The following is a 19893-nucleotide window of genomic DNA, read 5'->3' on the forward strand; positions in this document are numbered from 1 at the left end:
GCATTAGGCTGCTGTAGTACCACCTACGTCCACCTGGGGGCAGCGATGTACAGCATCATCTCAAAATCCTGCCCGCCCCGCCCTCACCACATTGTACCTGGGAAAGGGGACACCCTACTTCGAAACCAAAGGGAGGACCTTGAGACCTTAGCCCACATTGACCAGATGGGGAGACTGAGACCCAGGGGGAGCCTAATCTGTTCAAAGTCCTCTTATAGGGGGCACCCCAGCTTGTTCCTCCTCACCCCACCGTCCCAGTCTGTAATGGAGGAGGCTTGGAATGTCTCTGAGTGTGAGGGAGTCTTGGCGGGGCTCCCGGGTACATTAGTGCAGAATTCCTGTGGCCTTGGTGCCACTCCCAGGGCATATCCTCGAGTGAACTTGGCAGGCAGGGTGGGTAGATGGGTAGGGACATGGGCTGTGGACTGAATGAGCTGGAGCTGCTCCATTTGCCTGTGTCTCTTGAAAACTTTCTGGGTCTGTTCTTATCTGAGAAAGACCACCCCACTGCCATGGGCTGACTGTGAGGATTAAATGAGTTGATACGCTGACTTCTCTGGTGGTCTGGTGGCTAAGACTCCATGCATCCAGTGCAGGAGTCTTGGGTTTGATCCCTGGTCAGGGAAATAAATCCCCCATGATGCAACTAAGCGCTCGCATGCCACAAGTAAAGACTCCGAGTGTGGCAACTAAGACCTAGCGCAGCCAAACAAATAAGCAGATTTTCCTTTTAAAAAAGAGCTTAGACGAATCCCTGGGGACAGCACGTGAGCATCAAACTCAACTTCTCCCCTTAGGAAGAAGTCCTGCGTCCCCTCTTCTCCCTGGCTTCTGACATGGGAGCCACCTGAGCAAATGCTGCCCCCATACCCAGGTGACCTCGCCCTGTCCACTCCTTTCCCAGCCCCTCCCTTCTCCCACCCCAAGAAGAACCACACACACATAAGAATATAGAATTTTATCTTATTTAGTTAAAAAAAATAATCGTACCACCAAATGAAGAAGTAGCTTTTTTTTTTTTTTTTGGTGAGATGCGAGGAGAGAAAAAAAAAAAGCAATAAGCCCAAAGAAAGAGAACTTTTTATATTCATCTGTATAAACATATCCGCTAAGGCAAACGCAATCCAGGGCCAAGGCTGCTGCACGGGGGTCGGCACCTCCTAATTCCTGCAGATTCTAAGGCCAAAAAAATAAAACCTCTGCAAGTCCAACAGAAGTTGTGTGGACTCTTGGGGCATCTTACTAAAATAAAGAATTATCAAGTTTAAAAAGCAGTGACGCTGTCACAACACACACGGAAAGTTGCATAACTGTGGCCTCGGCGGCCATTCACTTGTTTGGACTGGGGGACGGGCACAGCTTCACAACACAGCAACGGACACAGACACGCACACACACGGACACGCACACGTGTGAGCGCACATGGGGAGCCGCGTAGGGCCTGGCTGGTGGCACAGGCTTGGCCACGGCCCATCTGGGGAGGGGCACGGGGCAGGGGGCCTGGGGTCCCCGTGCACCCTCAGGGGGTGGGTGTGATGGGACAGGTTCCCGTCGCTGGTGCCAAGGCGGTGAACGTCATTCGGGGAAGGATGGCGTGAAAGAGCCCAGCCAGGCCCCCTGCTCCCAACCACCTGGTCTGTGCAAACCATTTAAAGCACTTCTTGGACACCTCCTGGAGAATGGAGGCGTGCTGGTTTCCTTCCCCATGAAGGGGCCAAGCCCTCCTCCCTGCCCCGTCTTCTCCCGGGACCCTCTGGCTGCTGTGGGCCAGTGTGGGGTGAGAGGGCGACCAGGGAGTGGTGTTTCTGCCCCCAGAGCCTTCCCGGCCCATGATCCATGGCATGGCCGGCAGAGTGTGGGCCCGTGAGGTAGATTGGCAGAGATGCCCCCTCACCCTGCCTGGCTGGGGCCCAGAGGGCTGGGGTTTCCATGTCAGCTGGGGGGCAGGGGGGTGGGCGGGTGGGCCAGGGCCTTGGGTCCCTTGGCCAGGATAGAAGCGCCCCCCGCCTTGATTCCAGCAGAGAGAGGAGTCAGGGCTGCAGGAACAGGTGCTGGGCGTGGGGAGCCGGGTGCCACCGATCAGCTCTATGGGGCTGCGATTCTTGCCATCTGTCGTTCGCCCAGTCTAGGGAGGGGTCCCAGGGCCGTGGGGGCGGTGCAGCCTGTAGGTGAAGGGCAGCTGGCCTCTGGGGTGGGGACGAGGTGGACGGGGGAGGCGCAGGAAGGAGACGAGTGTGCTCTAGGGCACACTCTAGGAGTGCTCTAGGGCAGCCTCCCAGCAGGGTGCGCCCTAGAGCCGGGAGCAGGCGCGGCTGGGGCAGGCAGCGGGGCAGCCAGGAGGCAAAGGAGCAGGACTGGCCGGGCAGCTGGTGTCGCGGCCTCAGGAACAGCAGAGGGAGCGGGGAGAGGCTGGGCCGCTCTGGGAGACCCCGTCCACCGGCTTGTTCACAGACATCTGTAGCTTTTTAGCATGGTCCCTTCGGGCAGAGCCGAGGATCAAGCTGGGCCTCCGGTCTGCCCACCCTTGTCACCCTCGCGGGCCGGACCAGGCGCCAGGGCCGGGGCCACATGGTGGGGTGCAGCCTCGCTACTTGAAGGTGGACTGCAGCTCCTTGAAGGCCGCTTTCCGCTGCTTCATCTCCTCCGCCTGCTTCTTCCTCTCCTCCTGCTCTGCCTTGATCTCCTCCTCGAAGCGGCTGGACACGTTCATGGCCTGGACCTGGGATGGGGTCGGGTGGGAGTCGGGTGGTCAGGACCGGAGGCGGTCTCTCTGGGGTCTCTTCTAGTTCTGCTGTGCCCTCCATCCCACCCCAACCAATGCTCTGCCTCCCACCATCCAGACCCTCAGCTCGGCACCTCAGTCACCTCTCTGAGCCTCAGTTCTTCCATTTAGAGCCTGGTAGTGATTTAGTCGCCAAGTTGTGTCTGACTCGTGACTCCATAGGCTATAGCCTGCCAGGCTTCTCTGTCCATGGCACTTCTCAGGCAAGAATACTGGAGTGGGTTGCCATTTTCTCCTCCAGGGAATCTTCCCCATCCAGGGGTTGAACCTGGGTCTCCTGCACTGCAGGCAGACTCTTTACCAACTGAGCTACCAGGGAAGCCCATATTTAGAGCCTGGTGATTAATAACTCTGACCTCATAGGTACATGGAGAGGATTAAAAGAAATAAGATACATTCAGTGGCTGTTGCAGACTGTGGGTCCTGTAACTGAGAGCTTCTGATGTATCTATTCTTATCCTGTTCCTGTCCTGGGAAGTCCAACTGAACCCAGAAACATCCCATCAATTCTAGAAGCCCAGAAGGAGGTGGGAAGAGGCCTTTAGAAAGAATGTTCTTAGCTAACATGAAGATGGGGAGAAGCAAGAACAGGCAGGAGCCCCAGGGCCCTGGCAAGACAGGATCCAGGAACCATACTCATCCCCTCCTCCTGAACCTGTGCCATGCCTGGAGTTGGCCTCTGGGGGCCATCACACTCCCTCCAGGCTGGGGCTGGCAGGGCTAGTGTCTCTGAGAGGCCCTGGGAACCAGTGCTGTGTTTCTGGGCCTGCTCTGCTGTTTCTTGGTCCCACCTTTTAAAGCCCAGTCCTTTGTGGGTAGTGGCTCTGTGTGCCAGGGCAGGGGCATCTCAAAGTGGTCCTTGTTCCCTCTTCAAGAATACACACCCCTCACCCATCCCTGGGGGAGAGAAGGAGGAAGCTGGAAAGGATCACAAGCTGGATGGGAGGGGACAGAAGCCAGGAACAACGTGGGCCCTGATAGGCATCAGTTCCCCATCTCTTGCCTGCGGCCTCAGCAGGGACAGGAAGGGGACATGCTGATCCTTCTGCTAACTGAGGGTCCTGGTGGATCCCAGCCACCCCCATTCTCAAGTGGGGTCAGGGCACCCCACAGCCCCCCATTCCTTACCTTGGCCTCAAAGAAGCTCTTGGCCCCCTTGACACCCTCGGTGGACACGTCGATCTCAGAGAGGCGGGCCAGCACGTGCAGCCCGCTGTCCTCCTGCAGCTCCCCGGCTGCTGCCTTGCGGAAAATCAGGAGGAACTGTGGCAGGGAGAACAGAACACTGACATCATCAGGGAGAGAGTGGGAGGGGCCAGAGCCTGCCCACCCCCGGGCCTGCTACAGGCCTCCCTGGGAAGAGAGGTGCTCGCGGGCCTGGGAGCCAGAGGCCTGGGCTCTCCACTCTCCATGCTCTGTGTTCCTGAACAGGCTGCTGGGCCCCTCCTCTCTGGGCCTTAGTTGCCCATCTGTAAAATGGGAGGATAGGTGACCTATCTCCTATCCACCCCAGGATTGGGGCTCCTGCAGGCTGCTCTGCCCACGCTCAGCTCCCAGCAAAAGCCTCAACTTATCTCTTACCTTTGTCTCCACCGTTCTCCAAACCAGTCCACCTTAAATCCCACTTACTGAGCCCTGAAGGTACATGATTATGCCCATTTTACAGAAAGAGTGAGGCTCAGCACTGGAAAGTCATGGAGGAGGACTTGAACCCAGGTCCTGAGTCCATACCATCATCGTGTGCTGCCTGCACCGTCCTCCCTGGGCCTCGGCTCCCCCAGGCGCCTGGGCCACCTTTCTCTTGCTTGCCTCCTCTATGCTTCCTGCTAGCTCTCCAGGGCCCACCTGAGACCTGACCCTCCAGAGGCCACAGCTGGCATTTAACCCTGTGCTGCCCAGGAGGCCAGTGCCATTGCTATCTGGCTTGGAGCCTCGGTTTCCTCCTCCAGCAAGCAGGTTTGCTCATGGCTCCCATCTCAGAGTGAGGCTGAGTGAGAGCTGGAGTGTGAAGTCACCTGGCCCAGCGCCTGCTCCTCTTGGACCTGCAGGGCGAGTCCCTCCTCCATCTGCCCCCTCTTCTCCTCAGTCACAGCATCCTATCGTTTCACTCTCTGTGCATCTCCCCCTCTGCATGCCAGGACCCCTGGAGCACAGGGTCTTTCTCTGTACTCCCAGAGCCCACACGGGGTCAGGGATACGGGACTTCCCTGATAGTACAGTGGATGGGGAGTCTGCCTGCCAAAGCGGGGGACATGGATTCGATCCCTGGTCCAGGCGGTGGGGCAAACTAAGCCTGTGGGCCACAACTCCTGAGTATGCGCTCTAGAGCCCATGAGCCGCAACCACTGAGTCTGTGTGCTACAACCACTGAGGCTCGTGCACCTGGAGCCCATGCTCTGCAACAGGAGAAGCCACTGCAACAAAAAGCCTGAGCACTGCAACCAGAGAGTAGCTCTCTGCAAGTAAAGAAAAGCTCGCGCAGCAGTGAAAACCCAACACAGACATAAATAAAAATCAATCAATCAATAAAATAAGTGCTCACTACATGAAGGGATGGATGGACCTTCTTCTCACTTAGGCTTCTCAGAATCTCCCTGGGGACCTGGCTCTACGATCTGCTGAAACCTCATTCAGCCAACAATCAGCCATTCAACAGTGGCTGTTCAAGGACAAGTAGCTCAGTGACAAAGCCGGGGTGAGTCTCTCCCCACCACCAAGCCCCCAGCAGTGTTGCCCCCCACGGGGAGGAGGAAGCTCACCTCCCGGAAGCTGAGCTTGCTGTCAAAATCCTCATCCACCTCCTTGATCATATTTTTCAGGCCCAGGTGGGTCTGGGGGGCTCCAAGTTTCTCCATCATGAGCTTTAACTCCATCAGGTCAATGAATCCATCCCGGCCGGCATCGTACCTGTGGGTGCAAAGAGAGGCCTTAGGACATCCTGACACTTGTTCCTCACCAGCCAGAGCAGTGATAAGCCAGAGTGCAAGGAGCCTAGGAGCTCAAAAGTCACCTCTTAGTGAGGAACTCGGCCAAGGCTGATTTGTGGCCCAGTGACTGCTTCGTTACCTCTGATGATGGGGAGCTCACCACGTGGCCTGGCAGCCTCTTACATGTTGAGCAGTGCCAATTTGGCCAAAACTGCTACACAGGGAAGCTGAAACCACAGCCCATATCTACTGAATGAGACATGACAAGCATGTAGGAAGAATTCACAATATCATATGGGGTATGGACTGGGAGGGTGGGCCCTGATGTAAGAACTCACTGACCATCCTTAGGCACCTCCACAGGCCCTCGAGGGACATCTTGGCTCCATATCTCCCCCTCTCCCTGTCCCCACCCAGGAGGGAGGCAGAAGGAACCACACTAAGGGTAGGGGCCAGAGCTCACAGGAGGGAGGGGAGTTTTCTGGAATGTGGCCTGGGGTGTGTTCAGGGAACAACTTGCACAGGGTGCCTGCAGAGGGGTACAGTGGTGGCTGGAAAGGCCTGGAACAATGATTAGGTGATGACTGTGTCTCTGCCCTGCACATTCCGGGTCTCTTTTTTCTACCACTCACGGCCTGGCAGAGAGACAGACAGGGTGAGGGGCAGAGTCTAAATAGCTTGCTTGACCGGCTTCCTTGTGGTAAGAGCTTGGGTCAAAGCTGCCCTCTGGCCCATCCCCTGGTGGGGGAGGTGCTTGCTGCTGGTGCTGGGAGCACACAGCCTGGCGGATGTGGGCGCTGTTCCCACAGCCCAGCCAGGCCCTCTTATCAGGCCAACCAAGCAACTGCTCTGATTGCCTCCTGGTGGGTGGGGGAGGGTCATCTCAGTGTTGGCCAAGTGGGCCTCCTGAGCCTAAAGACCCTTGTGCAGTTCCTCAAGGCCTCAAGATGGCTGGGTGACAGTGCTGGTGACATTAATATGACACAGAGGGGCTGAGTTCCAGAAACTTTCTGCAGACTTGGATTTCCTACATAAACACTCATCTCGTTTCTGTCCCCTCTTCAAGGGCTCCCCAGTTCCCTTCCCCTATCTCCAGGTATACTTCATACAACTATGGAAATCTGATAGCAACCAGCTTTTGAAATCTTATCTTTGTGCTGGGAAATTTACCTACTTCATTTTTCTTAATCCTCTTCATTTAAAACGAAGGCTCAGAGAGGTGAAGTGAGCTGCCCAAGGTCACACAGCAGTAGAGGAAGGAGCTGGGCTTCTATCCCACGTCTGGAGGGCTCACAGACTTGCCCATTTGCTGGGCCCAGCCCCCCTCCACACGTCCTGGGGCTGCCAGCAGAACAGAGGAGCGCTGAGTGGAGCATTTGTGCGAGGGGTATAAATAGTTCACGAGCAAGTGAGTCAGTGGTTGGAAGTGACGCAGCACAGGGAAGACAGGTCTCTGGGAACCCTGCAGGGAACACAGGGTCCTGAGGCCTCTTCCCCCACCATGGAGAAAGGAGGCTGGAGTTCGGGCAGTGGCCACAGCCAAGGTGGAAGCAGATAACAGAGAGGATGCAGTGGAGGATTGTGGGACTTGAGAAGGTCAGGAAGACCAACGATCCTGTGGTCCAGACTCCACTTAGAGCTGGAGGGACCCTGTGGGGGGCACAGTGGAGCCCCTCATCTTCCATCTTTGGAGTCTGTTTGCCAGTTGGTAACAGGCAGGGTGGCTGCTCCTTGAGCCTTACTGACCGGTACTGGAGCGGCCCTGGAGCAACCCAGGAGGAGAGCAGCCCAACGACAGAGGAGTCAGTCTTTCCAGGGTCAGTCATACGGATGCCCCTCCTCAGTGTCCCTGAGGAAAACAAAGGCCCAGCCTCTTTCTGAACCTGGGCTCCAGTGACGTTCGGCGATGACATGTCAGGGCTGGAGCAGACGGCCTGGGTTCTAGGAGACTGTGCCAGTGAACCTCCCACCGAGGCCAAGAACCCCTGGTATGATGGTGACCCTTTCGTAGGGTCACTGTGGGGACTGAAGGGGTTCATACGTGACAAGCACTTAGCACAGCTCTGGCTCCAGAAACGGCAGCTACCAGCACTATCATGAGACTTAGTTACTTTTATGAAGCTCCTACTATGTGCCAGGCAGTTTCTCTCCACACCTCTATGCTCAGCAATCCTGGGGGTCAGTTATGGCCCCACGTGACTGATTAGAGAACAGGGACTATAAACGTCTGGGCACTGGCCAGGGGTCCAGCCCCCCTTCCCTGCGTTTCCCACACTTGACTCTCTCCACCGCCCCACTAGCCTCTCCTGAGTCTCAGCTCTATTTATTGCTCAAGGGTTTCTCCTGCAGCCAGGGGTGGCTCAGTTTCAGAGGAAGTGCAGATAAAGTGTCCACACTTGGACAGAAACGAGGGCTCTGGATCTCGGTCTCTGGCAGCTCCCAGGCCTGTCTGGGCTGCAGCTCAAACCGCGGCCTGAACCGCTGTCTGCGTCAATCAAGCATCAATCAATTACCAGGTCTGGGCTCCCGCCCCCAGGGGGACAGTGCTGGCCGCAGTGCCGGAGGATCAGCCACCAAGGGGAGGTGACAGAGAGCAGGGAGAAGCAGGTGCTGGAGTGGGAAGTGGGGCCCCAGAGGTGGTAACACTGGACCCCCTCCCCCCTCGGGGGAGTGGACCTCCACCATGTGCCCTGGGCTCTGGGTCACTGGATCAGCTAGATTCTTCCTGGGTAAACCCTGGAGGTTTGTGCTCACAGCACGTCTGCTGAGACTGACCCGAGTCCAAGCCCCAGCTCTGCCATCTGCGGGCTAGGTGACCCTGTTCAAGTCACATGACCCCAGGCGCCTCAATTTCCCCATTCACACCATGGAGATCAGACCCATCTCAGGCTCAAGGCAAGGGTTAAGAGAGGGTCCACAAAGATTTTGAGCACAGAGGCTGGCCCACAATAAGTACTTAATTAATACACACTAATTACAGTACCACTGCTGAATTATTATTATTGTTAACATCTATCATTAGGGTTTGAGAGTAAAGGAGATTATGGATATATAAAACGGGCTTTCCAGGTGTTGCAGTTAGTAAGGAACTTGCCTGCCAATGCAAGAGACGTGGGTTCAATCCCTGGGTTGGGAAAATCCCCTGGAACAGGAAATGGCAACCCACTCCAGTATTCTTATCTGGAAAATCCCATGGACAGAGGCGCCTGCCGGGTGACTGTCCATGGTGTCACAAAGAGTTGGACATGACTAAGCCCATACTGAAGCTGAAGCTCCAATACTATGGCCACCTGATGTGAAGAGCCGATTCATTAGAAAAGACCCTGACGCTGGGAAAGATTGAAGGTAGGAGGAGAAGGGGACGACAGAGGAGATGGCTGGATGGCATCACCGACTCAATGGACATGAATTTGAGCAAGCTCTGGGAGATGGTAAAGGGCAGGGAAGCCTGGCGTGCTGCCGTCCATGGGGCCGCGAAGAGATGAACACGACTGAGCAACTGAACAAAACAAAGCCCACACACGTACGCACACAAGGATATAAAACACCTAATACGTAATATGTGCCTAAAACCTGCTAACTTGATTATAATAGCTCTATTGAGAACTTTTAATGTGCCAGATACTAGTTAAGTACTTTGTACATATAATATAAAAATAGTGATAATAATAATAGTGGTAAAAAATACAATTTCTTCCCCAGTCCTGATTGTGTATGGCTGAGAGGAAATGCTTGCTGTAGACTGGCCTGGAGGTAGGGGGTGGACAAGATGAATGAGGGATCCCATGAGCACCTCCTCTGAAGGTCCAACTACTTCCATCCCCAACCCCCATTAGGCTGGATTCAGAGACCCTGCCACTTGGGAAGGTGGAGAGATATAATCTTTTGCTCTCTCACTGGGCAGAGAGAGAGAGAAGCCCCAGTCCTGGGTCACCCTCTGGTTCCTCCTCTGACAGAGAGGGAAGTGAGAAAGGGGCAGATGGTCACTGTGCCACCAGCAGGAGGATGCCTGGCAACCCGGGAGAGAATGGTGTTAGTAGGATGCTGGGAAACAGGCATATCCCTGGCTGGGGAGACCCTCTCTTCCAACAGCCCTTGCCCTGAGCTGGAGCTGAGGCTACAGGTAGCTCAGAGGATCCAGGCAAAGACTGTACACAAGATCCGTCTGGATGCCTGGTCTACTCGCTTCATGTCATGTAGGGAAATTGGGGCCCAGAGTGGGTAGCAAGCAGCCCAGAGTCACACAGCTAGAGATCAGCAAGATTCCAAAAGCTGTAAACTTTGCTCCCTTCCTACCAGCCTGCTTCCCTCTTCTTTGTGGTCCCGTAAGAGGTCCTGAATTCTCAAGCCTGCTGTAAGAGGTCCTGAATTCTCAAGCCTGCAGGGCTGGGGGAGGCTGGGCCGAGAGCAGAGGCTTGGGACCTGCCTGGGAGGACCAATTCCATCCGGCGGGACTGACAACAAAGCTCCTGGGCTGGGAGCTCAGCACTTTTCTCCAGCACTGGACGAGGCTGCTGCATCTGGCACTGTGCCCACATTCCTACTCCCCTCCCCCTGAACAGTTCTCAACAGGGAGGGCTCAGCTGCTGCCGCCCCGGATGCTGGTGACAAAATCCCCTCCCATCTGTCCTTGAAAGTGGAGCAGCGGCCACCACCCGGGCAGACTTTGCCCCTTTGGGCTGCAGGGCCCCCTTGGCGATTGCTCCTCCTCTCCTGGTTCTGATAACCCGGAGTTCTGGGGCTGAGCAGCAGCCGGCCCTGATAGTGTGCAGGGCCTGCCCCTATTTCATAACAATATTATCATTAGTGGCTCCTCTTGGCTGAGCACGTGCTATGTGGCAGGCACTACCCCAAGTGCTTTGTGTCAGATCCTCTCAAGAACTTGGTGCTGCTGCTGCTAAGTCACTTCAGTCATATCTGACTCTGTGTGACCCCATAGACGGCAGCCCACCAGGTTCTGCCTTCCCTGGGATTCTCCACTGGAGTGGGTTGCCATTTCCTTCAAAGAACTTGGTGAAGCAGGCATAAACATCTCCATACTACAGACGAGCAGACTGAGGCTCAGGGAGGAAGTGACTTGGCCAAGATCATAGCTAACAAGGACATACCTAACTATCAGAACCCTGGCCTGAGGAAAAACATGTGCTTTTAACTACTATGCTATGTTCTGATGCCTACAGACCCTGTAACAAAGAAACTCAGGTTGGGAGGGATACTGGAGGCCACCTCATTGAGCACTCGTGAGGGTCAGATCCCCTAATGCAGCTTTCCTGCTTGAATACCTCTGAGGAAGGGAAGCTCACTGCTTCACTAAAACAGCCCATTTTGGCTTTGTAACTCTCTATTAGAAAGTTGCTCTTTCTAATATGACCCTCCCCATTGGCCAGCTGTGCTGTACAGTCTGATGGCAGAGTGAGGAGCCATCAGAGTCACTGCACAGGGGGAGAGGGGCAATGGTTTGGGAGCATAGGGGACCCCAATTCTCTCCCTTCTGGTTCCCATCCCATCCCAGGCCTTTGCTGGTGGTCTCTCTGCCCATGGGGGTTGCCAGGAGGACAGACAGCTGGAGAGAGTGGTGTTTATGGACCACTGAGCCCCCAGGCCCACCTGACTTTGGCCCCAGTATTCACAGACCTGGTCTTCCCCCATCCTGTCTGGGGAGGCCTCAGTGGCTCCAAGGCCTGTACTCTTTGTCCTGAAATGGGAAGGTAGGAAAGTTCTAGACACCAGGGAAATTCTGGCCTTGCTACTTGTCACAGTTGGGTTGGCCCGGCACGCCTCCTGGTACAGGTAGACACCCACAGGCTCGGTGATGACAGTTCGGTAGTGCCCATCCGTTCCTACACTCCCCCACCTCCAGACTGCCTGATTCGGGCGGGGAAAGCCCAGTCACTCACCACTTCCTCCAGCCCTATCTTTAGAGTCTGACACTCGATCTGTTGCCCTGTGTCAGCGAAGGAGAGGGTGTGTGAGCGTGTATGGGTGAATGTGTGGCCAGGGTGGGGCTGATGCTTCCCCTATGGCTTCCCAGGGAGTCCACGGATCAAGTGGGTGCCCCCCATTGGCTGATGGCAACCTGCTGGGGGCTGTCAGGGCTCAGGACACCCTAAACTCAGGTTTAAGCATCTCTCACTGAGCCCCACCCTGGGAGGGCAGCTCCCTCCACTGGTAGCAATAGCAGTGGGTCTCCCCACAGCCTGCTCTTAATAATAATTATTATTATAACAGTGATTGCAAAGGACATATACCGAATGTCTAATATAATCCAGTGTTTATTACTTAACTTAATCTTCCCTCTTGTTATTGTCTCACTCCCTAGACTCAGGAACGGGGCAGGGAGACGGCTATGGGGTGGCCCAGTGCTTCTTAAACCTTAAAGTGCATACCTGGTGAGTCTTACTAAAATGCAGACTCTGATCCAGTAGGCCTGGGGTGGAGCCTGAGCATCTGGATTTCTAACAAGCTGATGAGGAGATGCTCCCAATAGGGTCCCATGGGAGCAAAAGACTTGGAGTCAGAAGGATCAAATTTAAATCCTGTCTGCTCCTCAGTCATAGAAACCTGAGACTCAGTCTTCTTATCTGTGAAATGGGTGATGACCATCTTACAGGATGTTGAGAAAGAATTAAACAAGAGGTAAAGTTCCTGGAATGGAGCAGCCCCAGAGGTCCTCTCTCTCCACACAGCTCAGGAGTCCCCAGGCCTGGCTCTGTCTGGCTGCACCTTTATGGCCTAGAATCCTTCTCTAGAGTCCTAAAAAAGCGGAAATCAGCCAAGGAGAAGACTGCTGGGCAGACAGAGGGACCTCAGCTGCTGGAGGGCGTGGGGTTGGCTTTGCAAGGTCTGGTCTCCTAGAGCTGAAGCTAGGCCCTGAACCCAGAGGCACAGACAGAAGGCAGGAAGGCGCAAACCAAAAGGGAACCGAAAGTCCCCGGGGGTTGGGAGAGGAGAGGTGACTCAGAATCACAAGGGAAGTAGAAGAGCAGAGGACAGGCCCGAGGCCAGAAAATCCTCCCTCCCCAGAAAGCCAGGCTCCCGGCTGCTGTAGGTGCAAGACCCAACCTCTGAACCCCCAGAGGGTTGCACCACCACCTCCCCCCCCCCGCCCCGTCCCCCAGCCACAAACACCGCCCTCATTTGGCCTTGGGAGCTCCCTGTAGGCAGACCTGGTTCTAATCCTGCCCTGGCCACTTATTATAAGCTTGGGCCTTGCTTTTCTCATCTGGCAAATGGGGAGAATGACAGCACCCACCTCACTGGGCTGGTCTGAGGATTCAATTCAGTTCCTGAAATAATACACCGGGCCTCATGGGCCTGGTGGCTCCATTTAACAAGGAGAGGGCATGGAGGCAGGGGGCTGGCTATGAAGGGCTGACATCATGGCATCCTTCAAGAGAACTTTAAGTACTCCTCGTAGAAATAAAGAAACGGAACCCGACCTTTCCAGCCCTGGGGGTCCAGCCTCTCTCACTCCCAAAGACCCCTCTATGCCATTGCTCTTCATGAGACTGTAAGCTTCTTGAGGGCAGAAATTTTATTTTTCCCTTAATTCTCTGGAACTTGCATACAGAAACTTAACAAAATATGATCAAAGGAGTGAACACTACATTTTAAAAATATGTCACCTATGTTTTTAGTAGCCCACCAGCCAGACACGATGGTGGACTCTTTACAAAGGCACAGGAGTTTTTTTTTTTGACTACACTATGCAGCTTCCAGGATCTTGGTTCCTGGGCCAGGGACTGAACCCAGGCCCTTGGCAGTGAAAGTGCAGAGTCCTAACCACTGGACCACCAGGGAGTTCCCCAGGACTTTCTCAACTTAATCCTCAGGACTTTCCCAGGCAGGTTCTTTAGCCCCAACGGAAATAGACTCTGAGAAACGGAGTACCCACCCGCTGGGCAATGGCACACGGGAGCCAACTAGAGCCCTAGTTTTGTGTCATCCCCGGGCTGCTGGGTGCTCTTCCCTTTTTTCTGCCACCTGCCTTCCAAGTAATTAAGTGATAATGAATTCGATTCCCCATTTTTGTTATTTCCCAAAGCCATATGTAGCTGTCAATCAAAGCTTCTGTTCTGCAGGAGGGAAAGAAGGTTCTCATGCTGAGGCCGGTCACTCGGGCCCAAAGCAAGAGGGCTGTTGCCAGCCTGGCAGGCCGGGCAGCTCCGTGGGGGGTAAGTGGAGGCATCCAGTGGCTTTTTGGAGCCATCTCTGCCTCAGCCACCTCGCCAGGGCTGGGACGGTAGTGACAGGAACTTGGTGAGGACTTATTCTATGCCAAGCCCTGGATTAAACACTTCATAACAACTCTGGGAGGTGAAGGCTATTGTTCTCCCTGTTCTAGGAAGTGAGGAAGTGAGGCTCAGAAGGGTTTACTGTGTCTTGCCCCAGGGCTCACAGCTGGGATTGCAACCCAGGGTAAGTAAGTAAGTAAGTAAGTAGGTGAAATCGCTCAGTCGTGTCTGACTCTTGCGACCCCTATCCCCTGCTAGGACTGTAGCCTACCAGGCTCCTCTGTCCATGGGATTTTCCAGGCAAGAGTACTGGAGTGGGTTGCCATTTCCTTCTCCAGGGGATTTTCCTGACTCAGGGATCGAACCCGGGTCGCCCGCATTGCAGGCAGATGCTTTATCCTCTGGGGCAGGGTAGCACACTCCAAAGGCCCAGCCATTAACCACTGCACCAGACAGTCTCCCAGAAAGGACAAGGGGCTGTGCTGGGGGGCAGGGGGGCGGTGCTGTGAGCTGCAAAAGCCTGAGGAGATACCAGGGAGGTGGAGCAGGTGGAGGGGAGGGAAGGGTGGGAAGAAGAGAGGGGCACTGGCTGTTCTGACGCAAGGGGTCATGAGACGAAATGGCTGGGGACGGGGCTGGGCCAGGCAGGGAACTAGGGCATCTTCCTCGGATTCCACAGCAGGTTCAGAATTACATGGCTGCCTCCCTCTCTGGCAGGTCTCAGCTTACAAAACCCCAGAGCCCCAGGCAACAGCCCCAGGCTGTTGCCAGCCCAGAAGTGGCTGCCTTGAGGCCCTCTGGGGCCACACCCCTGCCCCTTGCCTGGAGGTCTCCAGCATTAGTCACTCAGTCTGACTCTTTGCTACCCTAGACCCTATGGACTGTAGCCCTCCTCTGTCCATGGAATTCTCCAGGCAAGAATATTGGAGTGGGTTGCCCTTTCCTTCTCCAGGGAGGCCTTCTTCCCAACCCAGGCAGGACCCTAAATGAATGAGCAGACAGAGGAGGGGAGAGGGTGGAGTTAGAGGTGATGGGAGGAACCTGAGGGAGCAAGGGGAGGACGGACTGCCTCCAGGTGCCTGGCACTGTGCCAGAGCGCGTGTGCATCACCTGCCTGCAGCCCCCGCCCAGAAGCAGGGACCACTGTCCCCAAATGTACAGATAAGGATGCTCTGGTTCAGTCGTTGAAAATCTCCCCATGAAAGTCACTACACCTTCCTGGGCCTCAGTTTTCTCTTCTGTAAAATGGGGAGAAGGGTTGATGACAACCCCCCAAGGTCTCTCCCAGATGGAAACTACCAGGAGTGTAAGGTCAGTGATAGTAGAGAGCGTGGCCATCTTCCCTCTGCCCCCTTTCCTCTCCCTCCATCTCCATGCTGAGGAAGAATCTGCTGATGACCACTGAATGGATGAACTGGAGGACCCCAGAAGGCAGTTCTGTCATCCAGACAGCTCAGGATTGCTCAGACATAAGGAGGTCACTGCTGAATCATCTTTGAGAATCATCTGTCATTGTGCTCCTTTTACAGATGGGAAGACTGAGGCCAGGGGAAGGGCGGGCATACTAGGTAATTCCATAGCAAAGCCCTGCTTCCTATCTCCTGACCTCCAAGGCAAGTCCAGCTCCCAATTCCTTCTGCCCTCTCCCGTCTCTTGCACTCTGATCTGGGGGACGGTTTCCCAGGAGGCCTGGGCTCCCCTCCTCTCTGCCATGGGGGCTGCAGATCAGGGTGGAAGTCTCTCGGCAAAGCCCTGGCTGTGATCCTCCAGCCCTGCTTGGACCCAGGAGGCTGCAGCCCCTCTTGGATGGCAGAAGCAGAACGGGGGTTTTGTCTTCCATGAGAGCCTGTCTGTTGGCTGTTCACAGCTGGGACTCGGCTGGGCTGGGCTCCGCTGGCACAGTGAAGCCTTGTTTCCTTGAATACAAAATCTGCCGCCTTCCCTCCTCGCCAGGGCCCCCCGGCGGGCGGTACTTCCTTCCCTAGAAGTCCAGCTCCCTGGCCCCTTCCTGCCCTCCTACCCCATCCCTGCCAAGCAGCACCCCATCAAGCAGCAGTGGTGCCAAGATGGGGCTCCAGGGGTTCGTCTCCACTCAATTTTCACCAAAGTATCCCTCGTCAAACTCATACCAAAAACAGCCTCCATAAAACAGTGAGCTTGCTCTGCAAATGCAGGTTCACGATCACTCCCCAAGCCACGTGCTCCTTCTAAACAAGCTGCAGCTTCCCATTTAGTGAAGGTGTTAGTCACTCAGTCATGTCCGACTCTTTGTGACCCCACTGACTGTAGCCCACCAGGCTCCTCTGTTTATGGGATTCTCCAGGCAAGAATATTGGAGGGAGTTGCTGGGCCCTTCTCCAGGGGATCTTCCCGACCCAGGGATCAAACCCAAGTTTCCTGCATTGCAGGCAGATTCTTTACTGTCTGAGCCACCAGGGAAGCAATCCCAAGTCCCTGCTTATTTGGCATGTCTGGGTTCTCCAAACTGTTCCTTCTTTTTATTTTTCGTGGGGGTAGAAGGGATGTCATGGAAGCCCAAGAGTAGGAGGTGGTGGGTCCATGTGGGGGAAAATCAGCCATGAATATGGAAGGGGGTGCTGGGTGATCGTCCCCTTGTGGAGGCAGACATCTGTGATGGGAAACCCAGGAGGGAAGAACATGAATTCTGGAGTCATAGACCTGGGTTTAGAGCCTGACTCCATCATTTTCTAGCTGTGTGTTCTTGGCAAGTTACTTCACTTCTCTGTGCCCAGACTGCCCAACTGCGCCACAGTGGTGATGACAGTTCTGTGTCATGGGGTGCTGGGAGGAATGGAGGAGCTCCTTAGTCCTTGGGCACTGTGAATATAGGAGGGATCAAGCAGCTGAATAATCTCTCCTATACTTCCCTGTGGGGGGTGGGAGGGGTTCAGCAGAGTCTACAAGGAAGTTGCCCTCTATTGGGTCTGGAATCCTGGAACTCCTGCGCTTCTGATAAGGCCAGTTTTGATCAGGAAAAAAACTTGAGAAGAACTCCTAAACCAAGACCCTGGAGGCAAAGGAGCAGGCTCCTCAGGGACCGTGCAGAGGCCTGGGGTGGGGTTAAGGACTCAGTTCTGCCCCAGGCTGACCCTCGGAAAAAATTATGGGGTTCCCAGCCATTCAGATCTGAGAACCAAAAAACCTCTTCCCTACAATAAGGTTCAAATGCAGAAGCAGCAGCCGCAGTAAGCAGTAAGAAGTGGGAAAGAGCCTTTCTCAAGCTGGGGGGTTGCAAAACACCCTGGGCTTCCTGCTTGCCGCTGGGTCACACTGCCCCAGCCTGCCTCCACCTCCTGCCCCAGCCAAGGTGGCTGCCAGACCTCCTGACTTCCTCACCTGAGACTTGACCTCAGGACGGGTCTACCTTTTTGGATCCATTTCCAGACCTATTCCAGATCACACCCCCCAAGGCTGTTTTGCCTGCCAGGGGCAGGGGCCATGGGCAACAGGAGGTGGGTGGGGAAGAGTATCAAAGGGAGGGGGGTTGAGCACCTTCACGGCCCCCACCCCCTCTAGCCCCCTCACTGCTGGGGGGCAGAGCATCTGATTATCTCAGTCCCAAGAGGGTGAACCCAGGGGTGGACCCGAAGGGCATCAGGAAGTTTTTCTCTCCAGTCACTTAAGAGATTTAAAGTTTTTTTGTTGGGGGAAGGGTAAGTCCATAGGTCTGAAAGTACCTGTCCAATCTGCTGAGGCCATGGGGTGTGGAAAAAGGGATGGAGGAAGGGCTGAGGTGAGAGCCACCAGCCAAGTCAGATAGGAGGTGACCCTCTGCGAGGAGGGCAGGGGGCACGCAGTGAAGGAAGAGGGGAAAGGAGAGATGGGGCCTTCTGACAGAAAGCCAGTGACTGCAAAGCTTCAGGGCGTAGTGGGTGGTGAGGGCAAGAGGAGGGAGCTGCTGTCTGGAGAGGGAGGAGGGGGACAGTCCTGACGGGACTATTGGTGGTGGGGTTTGTACAGACCTGCGGAGTAGAGGGCAGGGAGGAAGGGGTCCCTCCCTAGGGAGATCACCTGAGGGTCAAGGGTAGGGGTCCTGGCTAAAGGAGTGGATGGGGGTAGAGCTGAGAGGGACTGAAGGGTCTCTGACACAGTTTGGGGGTAGATGCTGAATAAGTGCAGGGAAAGTGGGGGAGGGGTCTCGGCCCAGAACCCACGTTGAGGGAGATGTAAGATAAGCGGAAGAAATGAAAAAACCCCAGCCAGTGAAAGGAACGGTCACCTTTGTTGAGGCGCTAGAGGGTGGGGTGGGTGTTTCTGACCCGCGTTTGGGGTGGGGGTTGGTTGGGAATTCAAGTAGCTGAGGAGGAGGAGGAGGCAGAGGCCTCGGGGCCCCCAGTCTCGTGGTGCGCGGGTGTGGAGAAGCATCGCTAACAAGACAGGGGTCCTAGGCCAGAGATCCGAGCTCTCCAGACCCACGCGAATGGTAGCAGTGGGGGCTCGCGCTTCTCTAGAAAGAGCCGCGGGGTCCCCCACTCCGTATGCGGGCGGGTAGGGTACCGGGGGCAGCGTCACCATGAGAAGGGGTCGCGTGCCAGGGACCGCGGGTCCCCAGACCCATAAGCGTGGTGGGGAGGAGGTCCCGAAGCCTCGTGACTATCTGGAAGGGATCTGGGGTCCTCGCCCCTGATGTGTCGGGGATCGGGGAGATCGGCTGGCCGCATGGGTCCCGGGACCGCGCGGGGTCTCAGGAGCCGAGGCCGGCTCGCGGGGTGGGTGGGGAACAGGGTCGAGCGGGCACTCACTCCTTGAACATCTTCTCCATGTCCTTGATCTGCTTCCTGGAGAACTCCTTGAACTCAGTGTAGGGGTTGAAGACGCGGCGGCTGGGTGACTGGGGCTCGCCGATGCCCTGGTTGAGGTCGGCGCGCCGCAGCAGCTTGGCGCTCAGCTCTTCGTCCGCGCTGCCCAGCGCCTCGGCCGTCTCGTCGGGCGCTCCCGCCGCCGCCGCCGCCGCCGCCCCGTTCAGCCCGGGCTGCTCCGGGGCCTCGCCGCCGCCCTCGCCCTCCATCTGCAGCCGCCGGCTCAGCTTGCTGGCCAGCTCGTCCGTGGCCATGGTGGCCCGCGCGGCGCTCGCCTTGGCCCGGCGTCTGCTCGTCGCGCGCCCGCACCGCCTCTGGCCGCGCTCTTCCTCTTCCTGACACTCCCCACCGCCAGGCACCGCCCCTGAAGGTGGGACTTACGCCCCTCGCGGGGCCCGCCCGCTCCCGCCCCTGATCCCGGCCCAGCGCAGCCCGCGCCTGCTCTGGCTCGGTCGCAGCGGCTCAAGTGTGCCGGGAGTGCCGGGCCCGCCACCGTACCCCGCCCCCCCGCGTCAGGTTGGGGGAAGCCGTGGAAACCCATCCCCCGCTCTCCGTCCTCACTGTGCCAACTGAGCGGGAGAGGTCCGGCGATCGAGGCGGGAAGGAAGTGGGGGGTCCTTCCCTGCAGTTTGGGCGTGGGTCTGGGGCTCAGAGGGGCGCCGCCCCCAACCCCTTCTCTGGAATCCCCACGCCGTGAGGTCGTAATCTCGTGTTGGCGTGACACCTTGTCGGTTGCCATGGAGACCACTCGATGTTACACACTGGCGCTCTCCATGAGGGTTGCGAGGCTAATGAAGAAGGTGGACCCCGTGTGCAGGATACCCTGTGTAGATGTACCCGCAGGTGGAGCCGCCGCATCTTTTGGAAAGGGAAAGACCAGCAGCTGCGAGGGAGATGGCGCTGGGCCTCAGTCTTGAGGTCCTCGGAGATACCTCAAGAGAGAGCAAGGGAGAAGGGCCTGGTCCTCTCCCCGCGGGTCAGCACATAACATGAATGACTTGGCAGAATAGCTACCGGGCCATGCGGTCGTCTGTGACTTTATTTTAGGGGATCTGGCAGGGAGATCTTGATGTTGCCATTTCAGTGGGACCCCAGAGAAGAGGTGTCCTCTCCCAAGGCTCAAGGGATGG

At 56.2% G+C, this 19893-nt stretch overlaps 1 protein-coding gene across 1 annotated transcript; it reads right to left on the minus strand.

Moving 5' to 3' along the window:
- Positions 1-951: 951 nt before the first annotated feature.
- EFHD2 (EF-hand domain family member D2) lies at positions 952-19088 on the minus strand. Its single transcript, XM_061383185.1, has 4 exons — positions 18707-19088; positions 5542-5689; positions 3911-4045; positions 952-2719 (listed from the first exon to the last, which is right to left on the minus strand). Exons 1-4 carry the CDS (start codon positions 19015-19017, stop codon positions 2588-2590), a joined length of 726 nt encoding a protein of 241 aa, XP_061239169.1. The 5' UTR covers positions 19018-19088; the 3' UTR covers positions 952-2587.
- Between the last annotated feature and the right edge of the window lie 805 nt (positions 19089-19893).

The sequence above is a fragment of the Bos javanicus genome, chromosome 16 (assembly GCF_032452875.1).
Source record: "Bos javanicus breed banteng chromosome 16, ARS-OSU_banteng_1.0, whole genome shotgun sequence".
Lineage (NCBI taxonomy): Eukaryota > Metazoa > Chordata > Mammalia > Artiodactyla > Bovidae > Bos > Bos javanicus.

What these genes read in the sequence shown, in the direction of transcription:
- EFHD2 (XM_061383185.1), bottom strand. Translation starts at nt 19,017, where the DNA reads ATGGCCACGGACGAGCTGGCCAGCAAGCTGAGCCGGCGGCTGCAGATG. An exon ending in GCAAGCTCAGCTTCCGGGAG is followed by an intron (nt 4,046 to 5,541) that starts GTGAGCTTCCTC and finishes TCCCTGCCACAG; the next exon opens with TTCCTCCTGATTTTCCGCAA. An exon ending in AGAGCTTCTTTGAGGCCAAG is followed by an intron (nt 2,720 to 3,910) that starts GTAAGGAATGGG and finishes ACCCCATCCCAG; the next exon opens with GTCCAGGCCATGAACGTGTC.